General features: G+C 42.8%; 1 protein-coding gene across 6 annotated transcripts in view; it reads left to right on the top strand.

Moving 5' to 3' along the window:
* Positions 1-23,868, top strand: part of RERE (arginine-glutamic acid dipeptide repeats) — a 3,515,893-nt gene that overhangs the window by 1,469,925 nt on the left and 2,022,100 nt on the right. For 5 of the 6 annotated variants that reach the window (XM_044063104.1, XM_044063103.1, XM_044063108.1 and 2 more), the window contains exon 6: positions 111-228. In XM_044063104.1, coding sequence (XP_043919039.1) covers positions 111-228 — 118 coding nt within the window. The remainder of the gene's footprint in view (positions 1-110; positions 229-23,868) is intronic. The other variant, XM_044063106.1, reaches the window with a different exon arrangement.

The following is a 23,868-nucleotide window of genomic DNA, read 5'->3' as shown; positions in this document are numbered from 1 at the left end:
CAATTGTGTTTATTTAGTTCTTGATTAGAAAACAGTATTTAATTTGGGGACATAATTTCCAATTGAATGTAATGTAATCATAAGTACAGAAGGCAAATTATTCCATCAAGTTCTAACATGTTTTCCAGTTGACACTGGTCGAGAACTTGCGATCACAGACCCACTCATCCGGAGCCGAGAGCTGTTTATTTCTGATTATGTGGATACTTACCATGCGGCTGCTCTTAGGTAAGTTTTGAGCTATTGGTAATCATCAGTAGAAGTATCACTGTTTGCAAGTATTTCTTTTAAAAACTAATGAAACTGTAATTACTCAGAGATTGGATAAGTAACTTTGCAGGTCACATTAACCTTTGATTTTTCCTGTTGAGTGTTGCAAAGACAGGTTGAGGTACTTAGAATGGATGAACAGTGCTTTATTTTGGGCACTTTTCTGGTAGTGTCTTTCTAAGTTAGACTTGCTGGCCTTCTGGCTGAAGCAGCAGTTTGTGCAAGGAAGCAAAATGTAGAGTAGAATTTAGGGGGTTGACATGTGAAGGTAAACAGCTGAGCTCTAATTCCAGTCTACTCAATGTTGGTTTTTGCCTGACCTGGAGCAGGTCTTTTAATTTCTTGTTACTTGTGGGTGTGGAGAGTACCCAGATACTACAATGCAAAAATAAGACACTGGTTTGGGACTGAGGCTGGTTTGTGGAAGTGTAAGCACATGAGGTAAAGATTCTGATCATATGGATCACTGCATGGAAGGCAAGTAGCAGAGTGATGATGACTTTGTCATGCCTTTTTTTTCCAGTCTGACATCCATCTTTACCTGTAGGGATGCAGTCAGCATCTTTGGCCATGGGGTAAGGGGGCTCTGTTTATAAATGAGGGTTGTGCAAGTGTAAACTGAATCATGCAGCAGTTAAACATTTTCAATATTGCTGTAATTATCACTTGTATATATCATTTGTTCAGAATGTACTTTTTATCTTCTGTATGCAACTTTTTGTTCCTTTTTCAGCCTGGTTGTAATCTTGCATTGTAACAAAACTTACCAATTTGAATAATAATTTTGTTTAATTGTCCCAGGCTGTGCTTGAAGTTGGTTAGACTTGATCAGTGCCTTACCACAGTAAACTAATTAAATAAAATAAATTAAAGGAAAACTCTACCCTAGAACTAATAAATCTGTTTTTCACTCCATCTTTGCTTCCTTACCTATTGTAACACCTCAGAGTGACTCTAAGTGCGTTACTTGTAATTTTAGCCTGTTAAACATGGCTACCAGTGAGGCTTTATGTATCGTGATCTTGTTCTCACTCAACCCTTTCTCTTTCCCTTAATGCTTTGTATTACCCATGCCAGACATAAGGAAGTAACTGTGAATTCCCATGCTATTGACATATAATGAGATTTGTGTGAGTCGTTATCTTATTTACCTTCTGTAAAAGGGCTTCTTTTTTTCTGTCCCTAATCACCCTCATTTATGTTTGGCTCAGACTTTGTTTTATACTATACTTAGAAGTTATCCAGCTACAGCCAGAAAAGTAACTAAATTGCAGGTCTTTGTTCAGGGTTTTCTTTTATAGTCCAAGAGGAATTGTATGTTCTTCGTGTTTCACTGTTGCAGTCATCACACTTGGGTTATATCTGCCTGCAGGTAGCCCTCAGTCGGCCCGAATACCAGAGTCTTAGTATTTGTGCATTGGATGCTGTCGCGTCTTCCATGATGTCAGGTCTTCAGGGGTATAAAAACAGGCAGCAGTCGCCATTACATCAGTCTTTCTTGCCGAGGAGGAGCCCGAAGCCGAAGCAGTTAGCAAGTGCCAGTCAACCCCTACTTGAAATTTTCGTTTTTCGAGTTGATAATCCTGAAGTCTTCTGAAGCTACGTACCCCGTTCGGGATCCTTTTTTCTTGCTCTAACCGATGTCAGAAAAAGTTAACAATTGCCTTGCCTGTGGAAAGCAAATACCTCAGAGATTTTCATTCTTACTGTGTCACCTGTTTAGGCCCAGACCACGACATCCCTCGCTGTCGGTTTTGTGCCTTGTTTAACGTCTGAACCATTCATCGTCTGACTATTTTTGGTACTAAATTCTTTTGGTCTCGATCTCCATATTCCGAAATGGCTTCATTAAGCCATCCGACTGCCTATCTTCCGAAAAAAAGTAAGGATAAAGACATAGACCACATAGGTCCAAAACTGCCAAAGACACTTCCGTTAAGCTAGTCGCCAGTCTGCCGGTACTCAAGTGAGGCGCCTTTGCAGCTCCTGACGAATGCTTCTATGGATTCGCAGGCCTCTGCTGAGACCCATTCGGAGTCCGGTATGCCGCGAGATGCTTCTTCGACTATGGAACCAGTGAATGTCTCTACCTTGGATGGGTCTGGAGTTGCTGTGTAGGCACTGGCTTCTGAGGATGTTTTCCGACCTACGATGTTAGAATCAAACCGGCGACTTCTTTTTTAGCCAAAACTACTGAGTTTCTTAGGCCCAGAGTATGCACTCCGCCTATAAAATCGATGACCAAGCGCATGCTCAGGCCTCCATGCCACAAAAACAAATGCTTAGAATGGCTGAAGACCTTATAACGCTAATTAGGAGAAGCCAGCCTTCCCCTGCTAACAGACAAAAGTATTCAGTTGCCTTCAGATTCTACAGACCAGGTGTCCAATGACTGACTTTTCTGATTATCAGGACATGCCCTTATCAGCCTATGAGGATTCAGATGCAGTGGAATCCACCCCCCCCCCCCCCCCCAGAGGATTTCTCTTTTGGTGAAACCTTGCATACTTTAAGAGAGCATTTCCATTGAAAATGCTAAGACTATCCTCAGTCCAAAAAGAGACTCAGAGAATTTTTAGAGTTACCTCAGCACAGGCCTTTAGCTATTCCCCCTGGCCTAGATGTTGTGGATGAGGTCTTCTTGGAATCCATTCTTACTCCAGATACCTTACCTAGGAAACCGAACAGATAGTACCAGAGTACCTGATTCACACAAGTTTCTTTTCAAGAATCCTACTGCTGATCCAGAGATAATTTCCCAGGGACCTAAAGGTATTAAGGCTACTACAGCCAAAAATCCTACCCCTGTAGACATGGATTCCAGAGCTTTAGACAGATGGGATAAGAAGGTAATATACCTCTGCAACTCTTGCTATTAGGACATTGAATTGCCAGTTTTACATGCTGACGTACCAGCAACATATTATCGATCTTATTAAACAAAAAAATGGTAATATTTCCAGATTGTACAGAAAATTAAGATTTGCAAGAGCTTCTGCATTTTGCAAACCAAGTTAGTAAGCATACTTTGCAGTGTGGTTTTGATGCCCTAGAAGCATCTGGCAGGGCTGCAGTCACTGGCTCTGTACTGAGAAGTCATGCTTGGCTGAAGGAGCAGATCATGTCAAATCCAAATTACTAGACGCTCCTTTAAATACGGACATTTTGTTTGGTACCAAAACAGAAGTTGTTCTTAAAAAGATGGTAGAAAAAGCTAAATCTATGCAAACTGTTAAAGAATTCTTACAAGTGCAACCACCTCGATTCAGTAGGTATTGCCCTTCAAAACACTGGTCCTTTCCAGCCCCCTCCAGGCATTCTGAACAAGACCCAGGGGAAACAGACCACCCAGACTACAGTCTCAGGGTATGCAGAGATCTAAGCAATGGAGTGCTCCCAGCCCTAAAACAGGGAGTGGTAAGCCACCTCTCTATGGAAAAAATTCACATTGACTTCTCAACTCTACCTCCCAACCCTGCCCATTTGCTTGTGCCCCTAGGAGGAAAACTTGCCCTTCATGCAAAAAACTGGATGTCTATCACTCAGGACCAATGGGTCCTCAACATTATATCCCAGGAGTACACATTTTATTTCCATTCACTGCCAACGCCAAGCGGGTTTCCAGACCTTCCTCCAAACCAGTGGGCAGAGGCTCAAAACCAAGTTCTTTCCCTGCTCAACATCAGAGCTATTCCACCAGTTCCATTTGAACAAAGGGGTCAGGATTTCTACTCCAGACTATTCCTGGTACCCAGGAGAGAGGGCTGTTGGCACCCTATCCTGGATCTTTCAATTCTTAACACCTTCGTGGTGATCCCAAAATTCAAGATGCTTACCCTGCAACAGCTTCTCCCTATGCTAGGCAAGGATGCCTGGTTAGTCACCCTAGACTTAAAAGAAGCTTATCTGCACATCCCCATCAGGGAATCATGCAGGAAATATGTACGTTTCAGGGCAGGATCTATGCATTATCAGTTCTCTGCACTTCCCTTTGGCTTATCTACTGCGCCCAGGGTATTCACAAAATGCCTGGCTCCAACCATTGCATACTGCAGGCAGAGAAATATCCAAATTTACCCATACTTGGATGACTGCCTGATTAAGGCAGACAGCCAGGAATTGCTGCTTCAGCACCTGGCATTTGTAAAAAGCCTTCTCATTTCTTTGGGGTACACCATCAATAAAAAGAAATCACAACTGGTGCCCAATCAAAAGATTGTATTCCTGGGAGCAAGCTTGGACACAACTTCCCAGATGGCATTTCTCACGTAAGAAAAACAAGTCTATCTGACAGACTACTTCAAGCAAATGGCCGCCAAAACCCAGCTAACTGCAAGCCCTAGGGTTCATGGCCTCATGTATTCTGCTAATTCCTTATGCAAGACTGCATGTGAGGAAACTTCAGTGGTACTAAAAAGTCTTTGGTGCCAACATTCTCTGGACCTGGAAACAGTTATTCCTATCATACCTTGTCTGACGGTAGAGTTCCTTTGGTGGGCAGAAGCATGCAACCACAACAAGGGACTGCATTTTACTCTACCCACGCCGCAGAAACCCTGACCACAGACGCATCAGACTATGCATGGGGGGCCCACATGGCTGGCAAATGCATTCAGGGTCACTGGAGCCCAAGCCAACTTCTCCTGCACATCAAGCAAAAGCTTACAGATACCTAATCCTTCCAGGACAACTGCTAATAAAAACAGACAACACCACAGTTACGTGGTACATAAACAAGCAGGGGGGAACCCATTCTTACCCATACTGTAGGTTAGCCATGACTCTGTGGAGCACAGCTCTGGACAACCAAGTCCATCTACAAGCTCAATTCCTGCCAGGCAAACAAAATTCACTGGCAGATGACTTGAGCAGAAATCTCCTAAACCCACACGAGTGGAAATTGGAGCCCAGCACTTTCAACCTCCTGATCCAGATGTGGGGGACCTCAGAGGTGGATCTGTTTGCCTCCCCCCACAATCACCAGTTAAGCAAATTCTGCACCAGGAACCCTCACTGCAGGGCTTGGAAAGTGGATGCCCTATCCTTTCTGTGGGAAATCCTCTCAATCTTTGCCTTTCCCCCTCTGCCTATTCTCTCAAGAGTACTACTCAAGAGAAAAGAAGACAGGCCAAGGGCAGTTCTGATTGCCCCTGACTGGCCACACCAGCACTGGTTTCCACTCCTGCGCAGCCTGACAACGGTGCCACTCTGGCACCTACGCCAGACCCCTACCCTGCTGTCACAGCAGGAGGGGCAGATTTTGCAACCACAATTACAAACCCTAAATCTTGCAGCCTGGCGTATTCCTTGAAATACTCCACCAGCAACCCTAAACAGGTGCTGGATGTCATTCTTGAAGCCAGAAGGCCTAGTACTAGGAAATACTATTTGGAAAAGTGAAAAAGATATTATTGTTGGATTCAGTCTAAAGGAAAGGACACAGCTGTGCCCTCTTTACCTCTAATCCTGGATTGCCTAGCAGAGCTACTCCACAGAGGCCTATCCTTCTCCTCCATTAAGACTCATGCCTCTGCCATTTTGACTCATTACAATACTGAGCCACCTCTATTTTCTCACCCCCTCATCATACAGTTCCTGAGAGGGTTAACAACTTAAGGCCCCCAAGGAGTGCACCCACCTCTGCTTGAGACCTTAACTTTGTATTGGAAAAGCTCACGCTTCCCCCTTTTGAACCTGCTGCTTCAGCAGAGTTAAAATTCCTCTCTTGGAAAACAGCCTTGCTTATAGCATCACTACAGCTAGAAGAGTGTCTGAGCTACAGGCACTGATGGCTGTGGAACCCTTTATTATCTTCCATGCTGACAGGGTTTCCCTCAGGACTAACCCATCCTTTATGCCTAAGGTGGTGTCCAGTGTGGCCCTAAACCAATCCATCCATTTGCCATCCTTCTTCCCTAACCCTCAGAATAAAGGGGAAAGGATCCTGCACTCTTTGGATGTGCACAGACAGCTCAGGTTCTACCTTGATAGGACTAAGCCTTTCAGAAAATCTGACCAGCTGCTAGTCAGCTTTGCAACAGGGGCAGAGGGCAAGGCCATTTCTAAACAAACCATTTCCAAATGGATAGCACACTGCATCCATTCCTGCTACAAGCACCATGGAAAACCAACCCCTCAGGGGGTCAGAACACATTCCACTAACGCCATGTCTACCTCTACAGCATTTCTCAGGGGAGTCCCTACCAGGGACATTCTAAAAGCTGCAACCTGGAGTTCCGTGCACACCTTCACCAAGCATTACCACTTACCTATCTTTTCCAAATCCAGGGCAGGATTTGCTACAGCAGTCTTGCAGGGCCTACTGGCCAGCCCTACCTCTTCTTGACTGCCTCCACTCCTTCCTCAGCTTTGGGAATCTACCCAAGTGTTATGACTGCAACAGTGAAACATGAAAAAACATAGCACAGTTGTGTACACCTACCATAAATGTAGATGTTCGAGTGTATTCACTGTTGCAGTCCTGGTTTCCCTCTCTCCAGCCCCCAGTTTTTCTCCATCTTTCTATCTCTCCCCTCTATGGGTATTCCTAATGGTATTGGTATTTACTTTTTACTGATAGTAGTTTCCACACCATATACTAACTCCCTTTTTGTGGGCTCCTGATATTTGAGGCAAGAAAAACTGATGTAATGGCATAGTCTGCCTGTTTTTATACCCCTGACGACCTGATGTCATAGAAGAAGCGACAGCATCTGAAGCAGAAATACTAAGATTCTGGTATTCAGGCCAACTGAGGTCTACCTGCTGGCAGATAACCCAAATATGATGATTGCAACAGTGAATACACTTGAACATCTACATTTATGGTAAGTGTACACAACTGTACTATTCTGCAGGGGTGTTATGGTGCAGTGTCAGTTTTAACACCTCTGCAGTAGTGTGGGTGGAGGGCATACCTGTCAACCTGGAAACATCAAAAATTTGGACAAAGACTCATGAAAATTAGGTACAAATCTATATGCAGATTAACATAAAATCTGCATATATAATTATGTAACCCCGCCCACTCCATTGGAATCATGGGATACTGACTTTCAAATGCAAACTGAACAACAGACAACCAAAATATGACCCCAGGGCCCAGACCCTGTAGTAAATTGCATCATGCTGATATTCACAAATGAGTTGACACAACCATTTCGAAAATTCCAGATAAGTGGTTTGGCAGTATCTCCTGTTACACTTCTGTATAAACCATATTAATCATTAACATTCAAATGACAATTTACAAAATTCCAGCTATCTGGGCTGGCAGTATTTCCCTTTGTCACACCACCCTCCATGAGTATCCCAACTGCTTTGATCTTTCCACCCAGTTTCAGAACACCTCCAGTTTAGACCATTAAAACCCAACAATATGTTTTTAAAAACTAAAACTCCTGACCCTGTAAAATTGAACTGTATTCTGTACTCTTATTAGCTCCATTAAAACCAAGTACTGCAGATTTTAAAATTTCACTTTGAAATTGTAAGAGTTCGGTATTCCTCTCCAAACAAGTCACACCCACCCTAGCCAAGTCTTTGAAATGCTGTTTGAGCTTGCAATCCAGTGTACTCTTACCACTTCACCAGAAAAGTAAAAAATCTATGGCATCTGGATGTAGAGTAATGTGAATGCAGTTCTAGCACCAATCTCATGCTGCCTAGCAGCACATCTATTCTAGCATTTCCTAATGCTGTAGAAATCAGCTGAAAGAATTCTCTGAGTTTGGATGGGTAATAACATCCCACACAGATATCACCATTCCTATTTTAGTCTACTGTGACAAGTAATTCATGCAAACCCTGCTGACAGAGAAAAGGCACTTGTGAGGATGCAAATCAGGATATTAAATGTATGTACCAACCTATGAACCTATATACCCCCTTCAAGTCACAGAACAGAAATCTTGCCAAACTAAGTGGCCTTATGGGCCCTTTCCCTTAGTAACTACTCACAAGTATGTAAATTCCTAAAGCAGACCACTATCTTTCCAGTAGCACATGTCACCCCCATCCACACACACATGTCATTCTGAAAGCCAAGACCTACAACATGAAGATTGCCAGTCCAAGCCAGAGTGCTCAGATTTTAAGAAAAGACCATTCCGTAAAAGCAACATCTCCTGTCTATGGTGGACACAAATTGAATCAAACTCAGGAAGACAAAGAGCCTTCTTGGTCTTAAACACCATAAATGCACACCAAAACAGGCTTATTTGAAAACTTTAAACAAGCCTAAACAGTACAAACCCACTACACACAGTGCCTGTCACTGCCATCATCCTAACCTTAATACTGTAAAGTACAAAAACAACTAGTCATGGAAATGGGTTTATATCTTTTGGGTTACAACAGTGTTCATCACTGAGGACAACCCAGTTTGTTAGCAGTACCCAAAAGTTTGATGGAAAGCAAGTAGCCCACTCTAGGATACAACCTGCCATCTTTATTCATATTCTGCAAAAGCAGAATTCAATGACCTGCAAAAGGTGTAGCCCATGCTGCAAACATGGTAAGGCTTTTAGCTCCTGATAAAAATGCTCCTGGACATCAAGTGCAAAAGGACAAGCAAAACTGGCTGAAAGTGTCATTGATGCAGGCCATTTACCTAGTCAGCAAGTTCTATACTAGCATTTACTTGTGAAGCTGAAAGCCACCAGACAAGACCAGAACCATACCAGTGTTTAAACTTTTCAAATCTCAATTGAAAATTTACATAATTGAGTACCTTGTATACAAGCATGTTAAAGGTCTGCATTGCAGTACACTGGCTGCCCATAACAGACCCCTCTAAACAGTTAGAGAGCATGTTGAACTTTTAACTAATCCTCTCTCACTCTAGAAATAAGGTCCAACAACTGTTAGAACAGACTGCTTGGGCATAACTACAGCAAGCTATTATGCTGGGCCCAGTACTGCCGCCTTGTATTTTACTCGTAAGTGCACCTCTCTCCTGAAACCCTGAAGCTTAACGGTCATTTGGCCAACAAATCATAACGACATGCAAGCACTTACAATACAAAGTTCTTCCTGCCCAGTAAGGTATTCTGTAAGAGTCCTACAAAGCCAGTTGGAACCATTTGATTGCTGTTCAGCATGAAGCAGAGCTGTCTGCGACAGGTGTTGCAAGGTGAACCAGATCTTTTTATAAGCATTTATGAGAATTCACCACCATTCACTACTAGCAGTTTCAACCTTGGCAATGAATACTAGAGTTTAGTACTACTGGAACATACTTGAGTTTTAACATTGCTAAAGTCCATTCACCTACTTTGCAAAGCCAACTGCATCAATGTACCTCTATGGAAAGCACTTCTATACCAGTAGAAGTGTTTAAGTTCATAACATAAAAGCAAAATTTAAATGAAAGGAGCTGCTGTCTGCAGACTGTTAAAGCCAGTTATTACAGTCAACAATTACTAGCCAAAGCCATTCTTATTTCCAGGCACAAGCAGAAAGAAACAAATCAAGGCCATTAAACTAGTACTTTTTCTAAAGACTAATGATTTAGCAAGTGAAACCCCAATGCCTAGACCAAAAACGTTTAATGCCACTCACTTTTGCTATAGAAATAGGAACGGTCAAGCCTACTGTGGCTTAACTGCAGAAGTTAAGACTTCTCCACTGTAGATGAGAGTATTCTTGGTGGTGGGGAGTGGGGGAGAAGAGTCGTACCTAAATGCCAAATCCATTTCCAGCAGGAAACTTCAGCCTCGCAGGAATCAACCTTCCAGAGTGTAATCATGTCACCCTCTCCCCCACACACAAAAGTCAGGGGAAAACAAATTTAAAGTTTATTGGTACCAACAACTTAAGGCATACTAATCAAGTTTGTGGAAAGGCTTATTCCTAATAGCCTTACTACATAAGTTATATTTAAAGACCACCACAACTTATTAAAGCAATCACCCCACCCCCCTATAAAGGGGGAAATAAAGCCCCTCTTCTCTCACGAAAATTACTTAAGACAACTTAGAATACTTTACTTGCTGTACAGTGCACAACTAAACTCAACTTTAGCCCTCTCTGCAATATAACAGTGGAATCATGGCTATCACATACCATACTGGTACTCAGAGTCCAGGCATTGAAACATAACAGCCATAAATGATTTAGGCCATCGAGCCTACATGCACTAATCAATGTTTTTATGTTTACAGCAGCTGTTACAGCTCTAGCACCCTAAAGGAATAGGCACACTAAAATAAATAAAAGCTATATTTTAGCTAAGGAGAGGCAAACAGTTCATTATCCAAGTAAGAAATTTTATAGCGCTGACTGCAGCGGTTAAAACTGAAGAAGGAGGGATGCCTTTGAGTTCAACATAACATGGTGAAGAGCTTTAGCTTAGCAGTTCTTACCTGCCATCCAAGAAATAAAACATATGACTGGCAAACTTGCGGAAGACCAAATTGCTCTTGTGTTTTTATTTTACCTGGAGCAGCTGGGGGATGCATGCATGGCTCACACTGTGCTAGAACGTCCACTGAAATCCCTCGAGCCCTCAGCCAGTTCCGACAGGCTGGCTGGCTGTTCACGGAGCTAATGTCATTGCAGATGGTGCTGCATGTGATGACGTCTGCCCGAAAAAAAATTAAAAAAAAAAAAGCTGGGAAATTTAGAAAGTAAGGGGTGCAACTCTGGAATCCTGGCACCCCATTATTTGGACCTCAAAACCAGCAAAAACAAAGAAATTCGATATGGTTGAGAAGTATGGTGGAGGGGACTGTCAGTTCCTCTTAAACTACAAAAGAAAACCCTGAACAAAGGCTTGCAATTTAGCTTTCCTGGCTGTAGCTGGATAACTTCTAAGTATTGTGTAAAACAAGACCTGAGCCAAACGTAAATGAGGGTGATTTGAGAAAGAAAAGAAGCAGTCCTTTTACAGAAGGTAAATAAGATAATGACTCTCACGAATGCCATTATATGTCAATGGCATGGGAATTCACAGTTACTTATGTTTAGCCTGAGTCATACAAAGCATTATGAGAAAGAGAAAGGGTTGAGGGAGAACAAGATAACGTTGATGCATCAAGCCCCATTGGTAGCCATGTTGTGGAAAACGGGCTAAAATTACAAATAAAGCACTTGATGATTTTTGAGGTGTTAAAATAGGCCAGGAAACAGAGTGAACCCCCCCCCCCCCAGATTTTTTTTAGTTTTAGGATGGAGTTTTCTTTTAAAATGAGCTCTGTTCTTCTAATTGCTATCAGTGTGAGGAGTCTTTTTTTGTGTTATGAATTTCTGTTGATGTCCCAAGGAGAATTCACCAACAAATGCTTTTATTCAGTTTTCTCATAGGGTCTCTAGCTTGGTCTGTTTTGTCGTGGGGGAGGATCAGAGTCCTACATGTTGTCCTCATTCACCTAGTCTTAATACGAGCGCAAGTAGGAGATCACAGAATTTGAAAACTTATCTTGATGTAAAAATTTACAGGGTATTTGTTGTACTTTTCTCTTTCTGCATGTGTTTCTGTTATGGAAATTAAGTATGCAGTTGGACGTTTAATGAAATCTAAGAAAAAAAGCACACATTAGACAAGATGAGTATGACTACATCCAATACTGTCATTAGCATCTTAAAACATTAGGCGATCGGTCTTCAGGCGTACGTTTCGCTTTTTCATAGAAGAAGGATCTTTTACCAAAATCACCCCTGCCACACGGAACCACCTCCCACCTGAGATAAGATCACAGATCACTGTACAAGACTTCAGATAAAAATGTAAAGAAGTTTTAGAAACTGAATTAAGCTGTACCTGCTTCAGAGAGACAGGGTAAACTATATATGATACTGTCACTGACTTCTACCTTACCATTTCCTATTTAAATCCACCTGATGCCATGACATAAAGCAGTGATGTAAATATTGTTAAATATTGTATATTTCTCACTAGTGTCCTGGATTCTGTGAAAAGTAATGCCTGGCAGAAAAAATATGTACTTGCGGATTATGTTACTGTGTACGTACAATAACACGCTTCTTAGTTGAATGTTTTTTTTGGTGTGTGTTCTCCCGGAGCCTGGGTCATGTCTGAAAATGATCATTGTACCAGACCATCAATCTGATTATCAAATTGCAATGAATAAATAAAATATGGAGTCGTTGGAAAATGTTGATAAGTAAAACCTACTGATCAGCCTTCCTGTATATACACAGGTAACCGTGATCACAGAGCTATTGTCTGTTTATCCCGGTAACAGAAAAAAAATAGGAGACATGCCATGCTTCTCCACTATCAGAAAACATTGGAATAGGATCAGTTGATAAAGTGCTTTTTTGGCGCAACAGATTTTATAGTACAGCTATAGCTACTTTAACTTTTAAAGTAACAGCAGTCACTCGTCGGGCATTAGTACGTTGATGTTAGCTGAAGTGCTTTGATGTCCACTTTGCCTCATATGGGATAAGAATTAATATTTTTTTCTTTTGCATTGGCTAAAAGATGTATTTTAAAAATGAGAAACATATCACTTCATAGCATATCACTTCATAGCTCATCTGTTAAGAACTGACACAGATAATTAAAAAATTGATAGACAATGTATTTGCCAACTTGAAAGTTTGGATTGCAAAATTTTCTCACACTGTTTGTAAAATGTGTGAAGTAAATGATGGATCATCATACTTTTGAGGCACAAATGGGTATTAAAGCACTATATCTCACATCAGAAAGCAAAACCTATTAACTTATTGAAGAAGGGGTTCTGTTAGCCTGAATAGATGTATTGTAAACTATGTGTTGGTCCAACAGAGGTATTGCATCACCTCTGTATTTGTGTTACCAGGTGAGACAGCTCAGCCTCCAGCAGCTGATTGAAGATTTTCCCTCTTGCTAGAAAGCCTTTAGTTTGCCTTGTCTTCTGGATTAGCTGTTCTAAGTGCTTCTCTTTCATAGGGGGAATAAGATTGGAAGAGAGATGTCAGTTCATAGGCAGTCACCATAATTCCACCATTTCTTTTAAAAGCTTACTGGAGAAAGGTAAGATGCAGAATGAAGGCTTGCCTCTTCCTTGTGTAAATTCCATTTCAACTGACTCTTAGTGTCTACTGAACACCTACTAGTTTTAGCCTAGGCCTACTACTAGAACTGAATATTCATTGACATGTCTAGCACTGGATACTGAAAGGGCCAGTGCCTGAGGTTCAGATGGCCTGGGTACTAATGCTTTGGGGACAGGATGTGGCAGATGTGTTAGTGATGGCTAAGTTTTGGGTATCTGAAGTTCTTTCAGCCCCAGTTTTCTTAGTGCACTGGTGTAGGGTTTTGAGGATTGGCGTTTACGTGTGCTGCTGCAATGTTAATATTTTTGCCCTGACAAGGTGAGATCCATTGGGGTGCTGCACAGGTTATTCCATATCTGAAAGTATTCCAAGTAAAGCAGAGGTCAGCTAGTGAGCTTATTCTTTGAAATATGTATCTTATGAAAATTATGTGGGATTTTCTGGGATGTTTGAAACCATTCATAGAATGATTCTGTTTCAGTACCATTCCTTCCCCCAAAAGAAGTGTTCTTTATGAAAGTAATACAAATTGTGAAAGAATATTTTAAGTAGGACACCAAGGGTTAATCACCTAAAAATGCTGGTTTATTTACATTGGAGACTTCTAAGTCAGTGCCTGTGCCCCTTCTTTTATGTGACAAAAGTTGCTGAATAATGTTCATGGAAATACACCCACCCCCCTCCTGTTCCTAGAAAATATCTCGTGTTGTCTAGGGTCCATAAGGCCAGTGCAGTAGATGATTGTCCATTTCAAACAAGTTCATTGCATGTGCAGGCTGCCTATGTATCTCTGCATCAGACTGTCCAGTTTTCTGACACTGAACATTTTAACAATTAAATTATCACATAAGACATAGGTATATATACCTTTATTTTTAGAAAAAAAAAAACATTTTTTTCATTTACAAGTGTTATATGTTGCATACATGTTTTCTTTCTTTTTATATAAAATAAAACTCATTTGGTCCAGCATTATAGAAATTGCTCTATTTCTACCTTCGCTTAAACCTCACTCCTGCTGAACACTATTATGCATAAATTGTTCCCACACATCTCATTTGTTTGTGTAATTTGCTCCTTCCCTTTTTTTAAAGATCTCATTTACAATTCTTTAATGGCTCTTAAAATGTTTAATACTTAAAATACAGTTGGTTTAAAATTTGATTTCCATTTTTTAGTAATTTCTTTAGAATTAATAAGGCCTTACTATGTCTGAGCAATTTAGATCTGTGTCCCGTGTCAAGACATTGATCATCTTTCTTAAGAGTATATAGACATGCACATCTTGCAGTAAGAGATTTTTTATATTGAATCTTGGGTACCTTTTTTGCATGATCCCACTAGCCACTATAACTGATTCCCACAGCTCGCTTACACATGAGAGTCCTCCAATGGACTCTAGCAGTGCAGTGGTCCTTTCATCGCTATCCCTCGAGTCATCCCATAAAATTGTTTTGAGTGTGCAGAAAATGTTCTTAGTGTTTCACTGTTGCAGTCATCACATTTGGGTTATATGCCTGCAGGTAGCCCTCAGCCAGCCTGAATACCAGAGTCTTCAGATTTCTGCATCGGATGTGGTCTCTTCTTCCATGACGTCAGGTCGTCAGGGGTATAAAACATGCAGCCGATGCCATTACATCAGTCTTTCTTGCCTGAAGCAGAAGCAGTTCTCAAGTGCCGGTTGGCCGACTCCTGAAATTTTTGTTTTCAAGTTTCAGACCCGAAGTCTTTAAAAAAGCAAAGTACCCCGTTGGGATCCTTTTTCTTGCTCTAATCGATGTCAGTAAAAGTTAACAATTGTCTTACCTGTGGAAAGCAAATACCTCATAGAGATTTTCATTCCTACTGCATCCCTTGTTTAGGCCCAGACCATGACGTCCCTAGTTGTCTGTTTTGTGCCTTATTCAACTCCCAAACTATCCATCGTCGGGCTATTTTTGCAGCTAATTATTTTCGTACTCGTTGTGTGTACTCTGAAATGGCTTCGTCAAGCCATCAGACTACTGATATTCTGAAAAACTGTAAGAATAAAGACAGAGACAGACCACATAGGTCCAAAACTGCCAACAACACTTCTGTTAAGCTAGTTGCCAGTTACTCAGTGAGGTGCTTTCGCAGCTCCTGATACCCGCTACTTCTGATTCGCAGGCCTCTACTGAGACCCATTCGGAGTCTGGTATGCTGCGAGATGCTTCTTTGACTATGGAACCTGCGAATATCTCTACATTGGATGGGTCCAGAGCAGCTGTGCAGGCACCAGCTTCTGAGGGTGTATTCAGGCCAACAGACATTCATATTAAACAGACACCATTGTTTTCATCCAGGCCAAAAACTTGCACCACACCTAGAAAACTGACTACCAAACCGCAAACTCAGGCCCATATGTCTAAAAAACAAATGCTTAGAATGGCTGAAGACCTTATTACCTTAATTAGGGGAGGCCAGCCCATCCCCCCTCTGAGACCTAGAACTGATTTTCTTCCTGATTCTTCTGATCAGGAATCTGATATTTCTGCTCCTTCTGATTCCCAGGATTTGCCTTTATTTACTTATGAGGATTCTGATGCAGAGGATTTTATTCCCTCTGCTTCCCCTACAGAGGATTTTTCTTTCGGTGAAACCTTGCACACTCTTAGGGAGCATTTCCACTGGGAAAGCCAGGATTACTCTGACTCCAAAAAGAGGCTTAGGGAATTCTTGCTATTACCTCAACACAGGCCTTTAGCTATCCCTCCTGTTCTGGACATTGTAGATGATGTTTTCTTGGAATCTAGCCTTAACCCAGACACTTTACCTCTAGCTCCCAAAAAACCTGACAGGTACTACAGAGTACCTGACTCTCACAAGTTCCTCTTCAAGAATCCTTCTGCGGCTCCAGAGACCATTTCCCAAGGACCAAAAGGCATTAAGGCTACTGCTGCCAAAAATCCTACCCCTTCTGATAGAGATTCTAGAGCCTGAGACAGATGGGGTAAGAAGGTATACACTTCTGCTACTTCGGCCATTTGGGCTTTAAATTGCCAGTTTCATATGTTAAAGTATCAGCAGCATGTTATGGGGCTACTTAAACAGAAAATGATGATAATTCCTGACTGTACTGAACACAAAGAATTACATGATTTAATGCATTCTGCAGAACAAGTTGGTAAACATACTTTGCAGTGTGGTTTTGATGCTTTAGAAGCATCTTGCAAGGCTGCTGTCACTGGGTCGGTAATTAGAAGGCATGCTTGGCTTAAGGAACAAAACTTGCCAGGTCATGTAAAAGCTAAATTACTGGATGCTCCCTTAAACCAAGACCGCCTTTTTGGTAACAAAGCAGAAGTCCTCAAAAGGATGGAGGAAAAAGCTAAATCTATGCAAACTGTTAAAGATTTCCTACAAGTGCAGCCTCCCAGATTCAGTAGGCATTGGCTTTCCAAGAACTGGTCCTTTCCAGTCCCTTCTAGGCCTTCTCAGTCCAAACCCAGAAACCGCAGGACCACCTAGGCTACAGTTTCAGGCTACGCACATACCTAAACAGTGGGGGGCTCCCACTTCCAAAGCAGGGCGCAGTAAGCCACCCCCCCTATGGAAAAATGGCACAATGACTTGACCTTAACCCTTCCAAGCCCTGCTCAACTACCTGCTCCCTTAGGAGGAAAGCTCGCCCTGCATGCAAAAAGCTGGGAACTCATTTCCCAGGACAAATGGGTTTTGAACATAGTTTCCCAAGGATACAGATTCCACTTCCACACACTACCAACCCCAAATGGTTGGCCAGACCTACCCCCAAACCAATGGGCGGAGGCCCAACAGCAGGTTCTCTCTCTGCTAAATATCCGGGCTCTTCAGTCTGTCCCAGCAGAACAAAGGGGACAAGGTTTTCATTCAAGACTTTTTCTGGTACCCAGAAAAGACAACTCCTGGTGTTCCATCCTGGACCTCTCTATTCTCTACACCTTTCTGGTAGTTCCAAAATTCAAAACGCTAACTCTGCAACAGCTTCTTCCCATGCTAGCCAAGGATGCCTGGCTGGCAACCCTAGACTTAAAGGAAGCTTGCCTCCACATACCAATAAGGGAATCTTGCAGGAAATACCTACGCTTCAGGGCAGTTCTCTGCACTTCCCTTTGGCTTATCTACTGTGCCCAGGGTATTCACAAAGTGTCTAGCTCCAGCCATTGCATTTTGCAGGCAGAGAAATATTCAAATATACCCATACTTGTACAGTTGTCTGATTCAGGCAGAAAGCCAGAACTTGCTATTACAACACCTGGCATTCATAAAGAAACTTCTAACCTCACTGGGGTACACCGTAAATGAAAAGAAATCTCACCTATTACCCTGCCAACAGATTGTATTCCAGGGAGCAAGCTTGAACATAACTTCCCAGATGGCATTCCTCACTCTGGAGAAACAAGTTTATTTGACAACCTACTTCAAGCTATTGGCCACAAAACCCCAGCTATCTGCAAGGAAAATTCTGCAAGCGCTGGGGTTCTTGACCTCTTGCATTTTACTAATTCCATATGCAAGACTGCATATGAGGAAACCCCAATGGTATCTAAAAAGCCCATGGTGTCAACATTCTTAGGACCTGCAATCAAAGATTCCTGTCATTCCTTGTATAAAGACAGAGTTTCTTTAGTGGGCAGAGGCCTGCTACCACAACAAGGCACTCCCTTTCACTCTACCCCCTGCCGCCCAAACCCTAACAACAGATGCATCAAGACTATGCATGGGGGGCTCACATGGCAGGACAGTACATTCACGGCAAATGGAACCTGAGACAAATGCACCTGCGTTATCAGTCAAAAATAAATGTTAGCTGTACAGAATTCCCTGACAGCCTTCAAAGACCGTATTCTTCCAGGACAACTATTGGTAAAGACCGACAACACTACAGTCATGTGGTACATAAACAAGCAGGGGGAAACGCACTCGTACCCTCTCTGCAGACTAGCCATGGCTCTGTGGAACACAGCCTTGAGCTACCAAGTGCACCTACAAGCTCAATTCCTGCCACGCAAGCTAAATTTACTGGCAGACTTGAGCAGAAATCTCATGGACCCACACGAATGGAAACTAGAACCAAAAACAAATCAACCTCTTGAACAAATTGGGGACTCCATAGGTAGACCTGTTTGCCTCCCCTCAGAACTACCAGTTGGACAAATTCTGCACAAGAACTCCCCACAGTCAAGCTTGGAAAGTGGATGCCCTGTCCTTTACCTGGGAAGGCCTCTCTATTTATGCCTTTCCCCCTCTGCCTCTCCTCTCGAAGGTTCTACTAAAGATCAAACAGGACATGCCAAGGACAGTACTGATTGCACCAGACTAGCCACGCCAGCACTGGTACCCCCTCTTGCACAGTATGACACTGCTGCAACCATGGCACCTGCCTCAGACCCCTTCCCTGCTGTCCCAGCATGCGGGCCAGATTATGCACCCTCAGCTTCAAACCCTGAACCTTGCAGCCTGGCTAATTCCGTGAACTCTCCTCTAGCTGGATGTCATTCTGGGGGCAAGGAGGCCTAGTACTAGAAAATCCTATGCTGAAAAGTGGAAAAGATACTGTTCCTGGAGCCAGACTCAGGGGATGGGCACTACGGTGCCCAGCTTACCTCATATTCTTCAGTACTTAACAGAAATGCTCCACAAGGGCCTATCCTTCTCGTCAGTTAAAATTCATGCCTCTGTTATTTTAGCACATTATAATGCTCAGCCACCCCTCTTCTCTCACCCCCTGCTAAAACAATTCCTTAGAGATGCCAAAAATTTAAGACCCCCCCCCCCCCCAGGAGAGCTCCCACTCCAGCCTCGGGCCTTAACTTTGTATTGGAAAAGCTCACTCTCTCCCCCTTGAGCCAGCTGCAACAGCAGAGTTGAAATTCCTTTCTTGGAAAACAGCCTTCCTTCTAGCCATCACTTCAGCAAGAAGAATGTCTGAATTACAGGCCGTCATGGCAGTGGGAACCCTTCATTGTCTTCCATGCGGACAGGGTTTCCCTCAGGACCAATCCTTCCTTTATGCCCAAGATGGCATCTAGTGTGGCCCTAAATCAGTCAATTCATTTGCCTTCTTTTTTTCCCCTAATTCACAAAACAAAGAGGAACGAATATTGCACTCTGGACATGCACAGACAGCTTTCATTTTATTTGGACAGGACTAAGCCTCTCAGAAAATCTGAACAGCAGCTAGTTGGCTTTGCTGCAGGGGCGGAGGGGAAGGCCATTTCAAAGCAAACCGTTTCCAAATGGATAGCCCATTGCATTCATTTCTGCTACAAGCACCATGGAAAACCTGCCACACAAGGGATAAGATCACATTCCACCAGGGCTGCGTCTACCTCTGCAGCCTTCCTCAGAAGAGTCCCTACCAGAGACATCCTAGAAGCTGCTACCTGGAGCTCTGTACATACCTTCACCAACCATTACCACATGCCTATTTTTTTCTAAATCCACAGCTGGTTTTGCTACTGCAGTCTTGCAGGAATTAATAGCTGGGCCTAATGCTCTTTAACTTCCTCCTCCCCTTCCTTAGTTTTGGGAATCAACCCAAATGTGATGACTGCAACAGTGAATACACTCGAACATCTACATTTATGGTAAGTCTACACAACTTTACTTTCTCTTCTTTGGTGGTCCACTCCGAAGAAATCAAGTGAGGGCGTGCATTTATACTTTGAACCCCAATGCCACTTTGACCAAGGATGCCTCCTAGTTGAGGTGGGGGCATTTCTTGAGATGGATGGTCCAAGGCACGTGGTTGATGGGAAGAGACCAATCTGCATATTAGTGTTCTAGAGATGAGAGTGGTGCTTTTAGCATTGCAGGCCTTTCATAGCTTTCTCTCTCTGTAGGGACTACTGCAGTACAAATGGACAACATGTCAGTAGTCTGGTATGTCTGCAGATGGGGGAACCAGATCTTACCCCCTCTGTCAAGAAGCTATGTGGGTTTGGCAATGGGCGATCTCCTCCATCAGCTTCCTAGTAGCAGTGCACATAGCAGGACATACAACATTCTAGCAGACAAGCTCAGCAGAACCATCCTTATGCCTCACAAGTGGTGTCTGAAACAATCAGTGGCAAACATGGTCTTCCACAAGTTGGGTCAACCTTGCTGTGACCTGTTTGTATCCCCTAACGACAAATGCAGCAGGTTCTTCCCCCCTCCACTTTTGTGATAGGCACTGTTTCCATACTTTCAGGACGTAGTCTGTACTAATGCATTGCTTGAAATGTGTTAAACTGGGCACCAAAACCAAGGATATCTTGCTTTGAAAGTGTCTTTTTAAACTATGAGGTTCCACAAGAGAATTGGGTTTTGTTTTTCTTAATGCAGTAATCGTATCCTCCTTTCTAACTTCCAGACAACTACCCCTGATTTAGGTACACCTAAGTTTTACAGGCTAAGCAAGGATTTGAAGCTGGTCTCCTTAACAGAATTATTTAAGCTAGAAGGTAATTAATAGCTTCTGTTGATAGGTACCTGTCTAAGGAAGGTTCACCAATATCAGAAAAATTGGTGTGTTGTCCAGTGATCATGGCCGCAGAGGAGAGTGTAGAGATTTTTCCTATGAAGAGAGGGATGCATCAAGGCTGGAGCAGTCTGCTACAAGATGGGTATTTTTTAATTGCTGTTTTATCACTGTTGGTAGAAAGCTTAGTGTGTTGGAGTGCAGAACCTTGTGTTCTATGAAGGAGGAGTCAGCCAAAGATGTTCAGTTTATCTATTTACTTTCTATTCAAGACTTTTTCATTGCCTAAGACATTTATTTGACAGAGATCTAAGAGGTGTGTCAAAGCCTTTTACTTTGTTGTGCCAGAAACTTTTAATTGTGGCTGCAATAAAGCATACTTTGCTGGGACTAGAGGAAGAGACTTTCCATTTAACTATTGATTCCTAGGTTGTCCCTTAAAAAGCAAAAGCAAGTTGTTTACAAGGGTTCCTGTTAAATCAGCAAATGCTATTTAATCGACCCTTTTTATTCGAAGTGAAATCCCGAAAGCATGGAATAGCAATCCCCAGGAAAAAAAATCACTGGGTCATTTTCGGTACTTTGCCATTTCTTCCACTGTGGTACGATCTTAAGAGTTGGTATATTTAAGTAGGGGAGGTGGGGTGAAGCCCCCCACTTTATTTTGTTTTTGTTTTTTTTTTTTGTTTTTTTAACGAAGTAGGGATTTTGTTTCCCCTGGGAAAAAAAATCGCTGTTCCGTGTGTTCAGCCTTTTGGTGTTTCGACATATTTGGGTCGATTATACAGCTTTCGCTAAGTTAAGCGTTCGCTGCTATAATATAGACCGATTTACAAGTCTAGCAGCTCTGTTACCATAGACACCTTCCTATCTTGAAGTTGTGGCAGTGTACCATAAGTTGTCTTAAATCACTAAGTAGTATTTTAGTGTATTTTTATATCCAGTGTCTTTTTTTCATCTGATTCAGCATGTGGGTTGTCTGGTCAACCTCTTCTCCTTAAAACAAAGCTTTGCATCTTGAGAGTTCTGACTCCTCCCTTACCCACAATTCCCCTCTCCTGCCTGAGTTACCTCAAAACTTGCTTGCTGCCTGATAAAGCCATATGTGTGGACTGAGAGCTCCATCATTTCTCACAGTGAGCGAAAACTTTTCTCCTTTTTCAGAATTTTAGTAACTACTATTAAACTAGAGTAGTGTTAGGTTATGAGTAGTTGTTTAAGGTAGAACAGTGTCATTTTCTATTTTTTTTCTCATTTCCTTCTGTGTATATTTTTATGTATATAATATAGTTTTGTAGTAGTTAGTAAGCTAGTTAAGTAAGTATAGTTAACTTTTATATTCATTTTTATAGTTACTGTAATGTCAGTAGTTTTTAGAAAAGGTTCTTCCTCCTCTTCTTTTGGCTTTTCCCAGTTAGGGGTCACCACAGCGGATCACCTGTCCGCTCAGGGTTGGCAGTAGAGTTTTTACAGTGTCGAGTTGCCAGCCCGGCACCCAACCTTCCACGGAAGGCACACATACACACACACACACACACACTCCTAGGGCCAATTTAGAGTGTCCAATCCACCTACAAGTCTTTGGGATGTGGGAGGAAACCCACACGACCACAGGGAGGACATGCAGACTCTACACAGAAGGCACCCCAGCCGAGGATCGAACCGGAGAACATCTTGCTGTGAGGTGACAACGGTAACCACTGCACCACTGTGGCCACCCAGAAAAGGTTCTTCTTGTGACCATAAAATACCCTCGCAAGATTCACACTCTGTCTCTACTGTTTGGGAGCCTTCCCACTTGCAGGTTTCGCGCTCCACTTATGGTGCATTTAACACCGTACCGCTTCAGGGGAGAAGAGGGAAACTAATTATAAAAGGTCTTCTTCCCCTGCAGACGGGGTCCAAAATATCTTTGGACCCAAAGACATCCACCTCTTCCATTTCCACCAATAGAAAAGAGATGAGGAATGGGAGAGATCGGAAGAAAGAGTGTGAGAAGGATAGAGATAAGGCAAAAGAAAACTTAAATAAGAGACCTGACGATCACTCAGATAAATCCAAGAAAATGTATCCCGGCCCTACAGCTATTGCTGGTCCAGTGCCTAAAGTTCTGAGACAGTCTGATAGACTGGTCTTAGGATCCAGACCACCTCACTGAACTGTTTTTTTAACACTGGGGCCCATCAGCCCTAGGCTTCATTCACTTTCAAGGCTTACTTTGCTAGTCTTATACTCTAGATCTAGTTGATCTACTAGATGCTTCACAGAGTTCGATGTTGACTGAATGATGAAGGTTTTGAGGACTTTGATTCAGGTGGAAATCCTCCCAGCTCTGTCCCTAAGGCAAGGACCGGGATTGGCCTTTTCCACCCTGACTGCTGTGCTTCCTCCACCTTCTCCATTCTTGCAACTGGTGTATGTCAGATTCAACATTGTAGCAGTAGCAGCTTTCAGAGTTGATAGGCTTGGAGACACTGGCTTCGACATCTTCCCTCACTTTACTCAGCCTGAGTGTAGAGTGCCAGCGCCAGAGCATCTGTGTCTGAGCTCCAATGGTGGAGTCGACCTCGAGGTTTTTGTAGCTGTTCCCGCAATTGAGGCTTCAGCATTGGACATCTGTGCTCTGAGATCCTTCTCATAGCTTTCAGTCCTTGGAATCGAGAGAAGCTCTGACTCTCCTAACATAAGTGGCTCTTCTTTGGTTCTGTTGTCTGAGTCTGCTTTCAGTGCTGTGGAGAGGGCTTTGGCCAGGCCAAGATGACTGGTACATGGTCAAGAGTTCGGATCTTTCCACATCACCTCTGAAGATGACAACTACTTTCTCACATTCTAATAAACAGCGGCAGGTTGAACCCTTACGCTTTGAGACTGTTCAGCATTCCAGTCCCATGTCCATTTCTGATGTCCCCCCTCAGTGGTTTCAAGGCCCATACCCTGGAAGAGGCTTGTAAGAGGAAGCATATTGGTGATGGACTCTGGAGAGGAATCAAAGTCACCGACTTAGATTAAAGGCTACCCCCCCCCCCAACAAAAGATGTCTGCTTTGGAAACATCCTCAAATTGATGCAATAGAAAGGGGATGGTGCACTGAAACTTGTACTCCTGTTGAGCTGGTATTTCTTGAA

The sequence above is a fragment of the Protopterus annectens genome, chromosome 2.part1 (assembly GCF_019279795.1).
Source record: "Protopterus annectens isolate FY-2018-M chromosome 2.part1, PAN1.0, whole genome shotgun sequence".
Classification (NCBI taxonomy): Eukaryota; Metazoa; Chordata; order Ceratodontiformes; family Protopteridae; genus Protopterus; species Protopterus annectens.
Note: the sequence above shows the minus strand (reverse complement) of the source record. Positions and strands in the feature narration are given on the sequence as shown.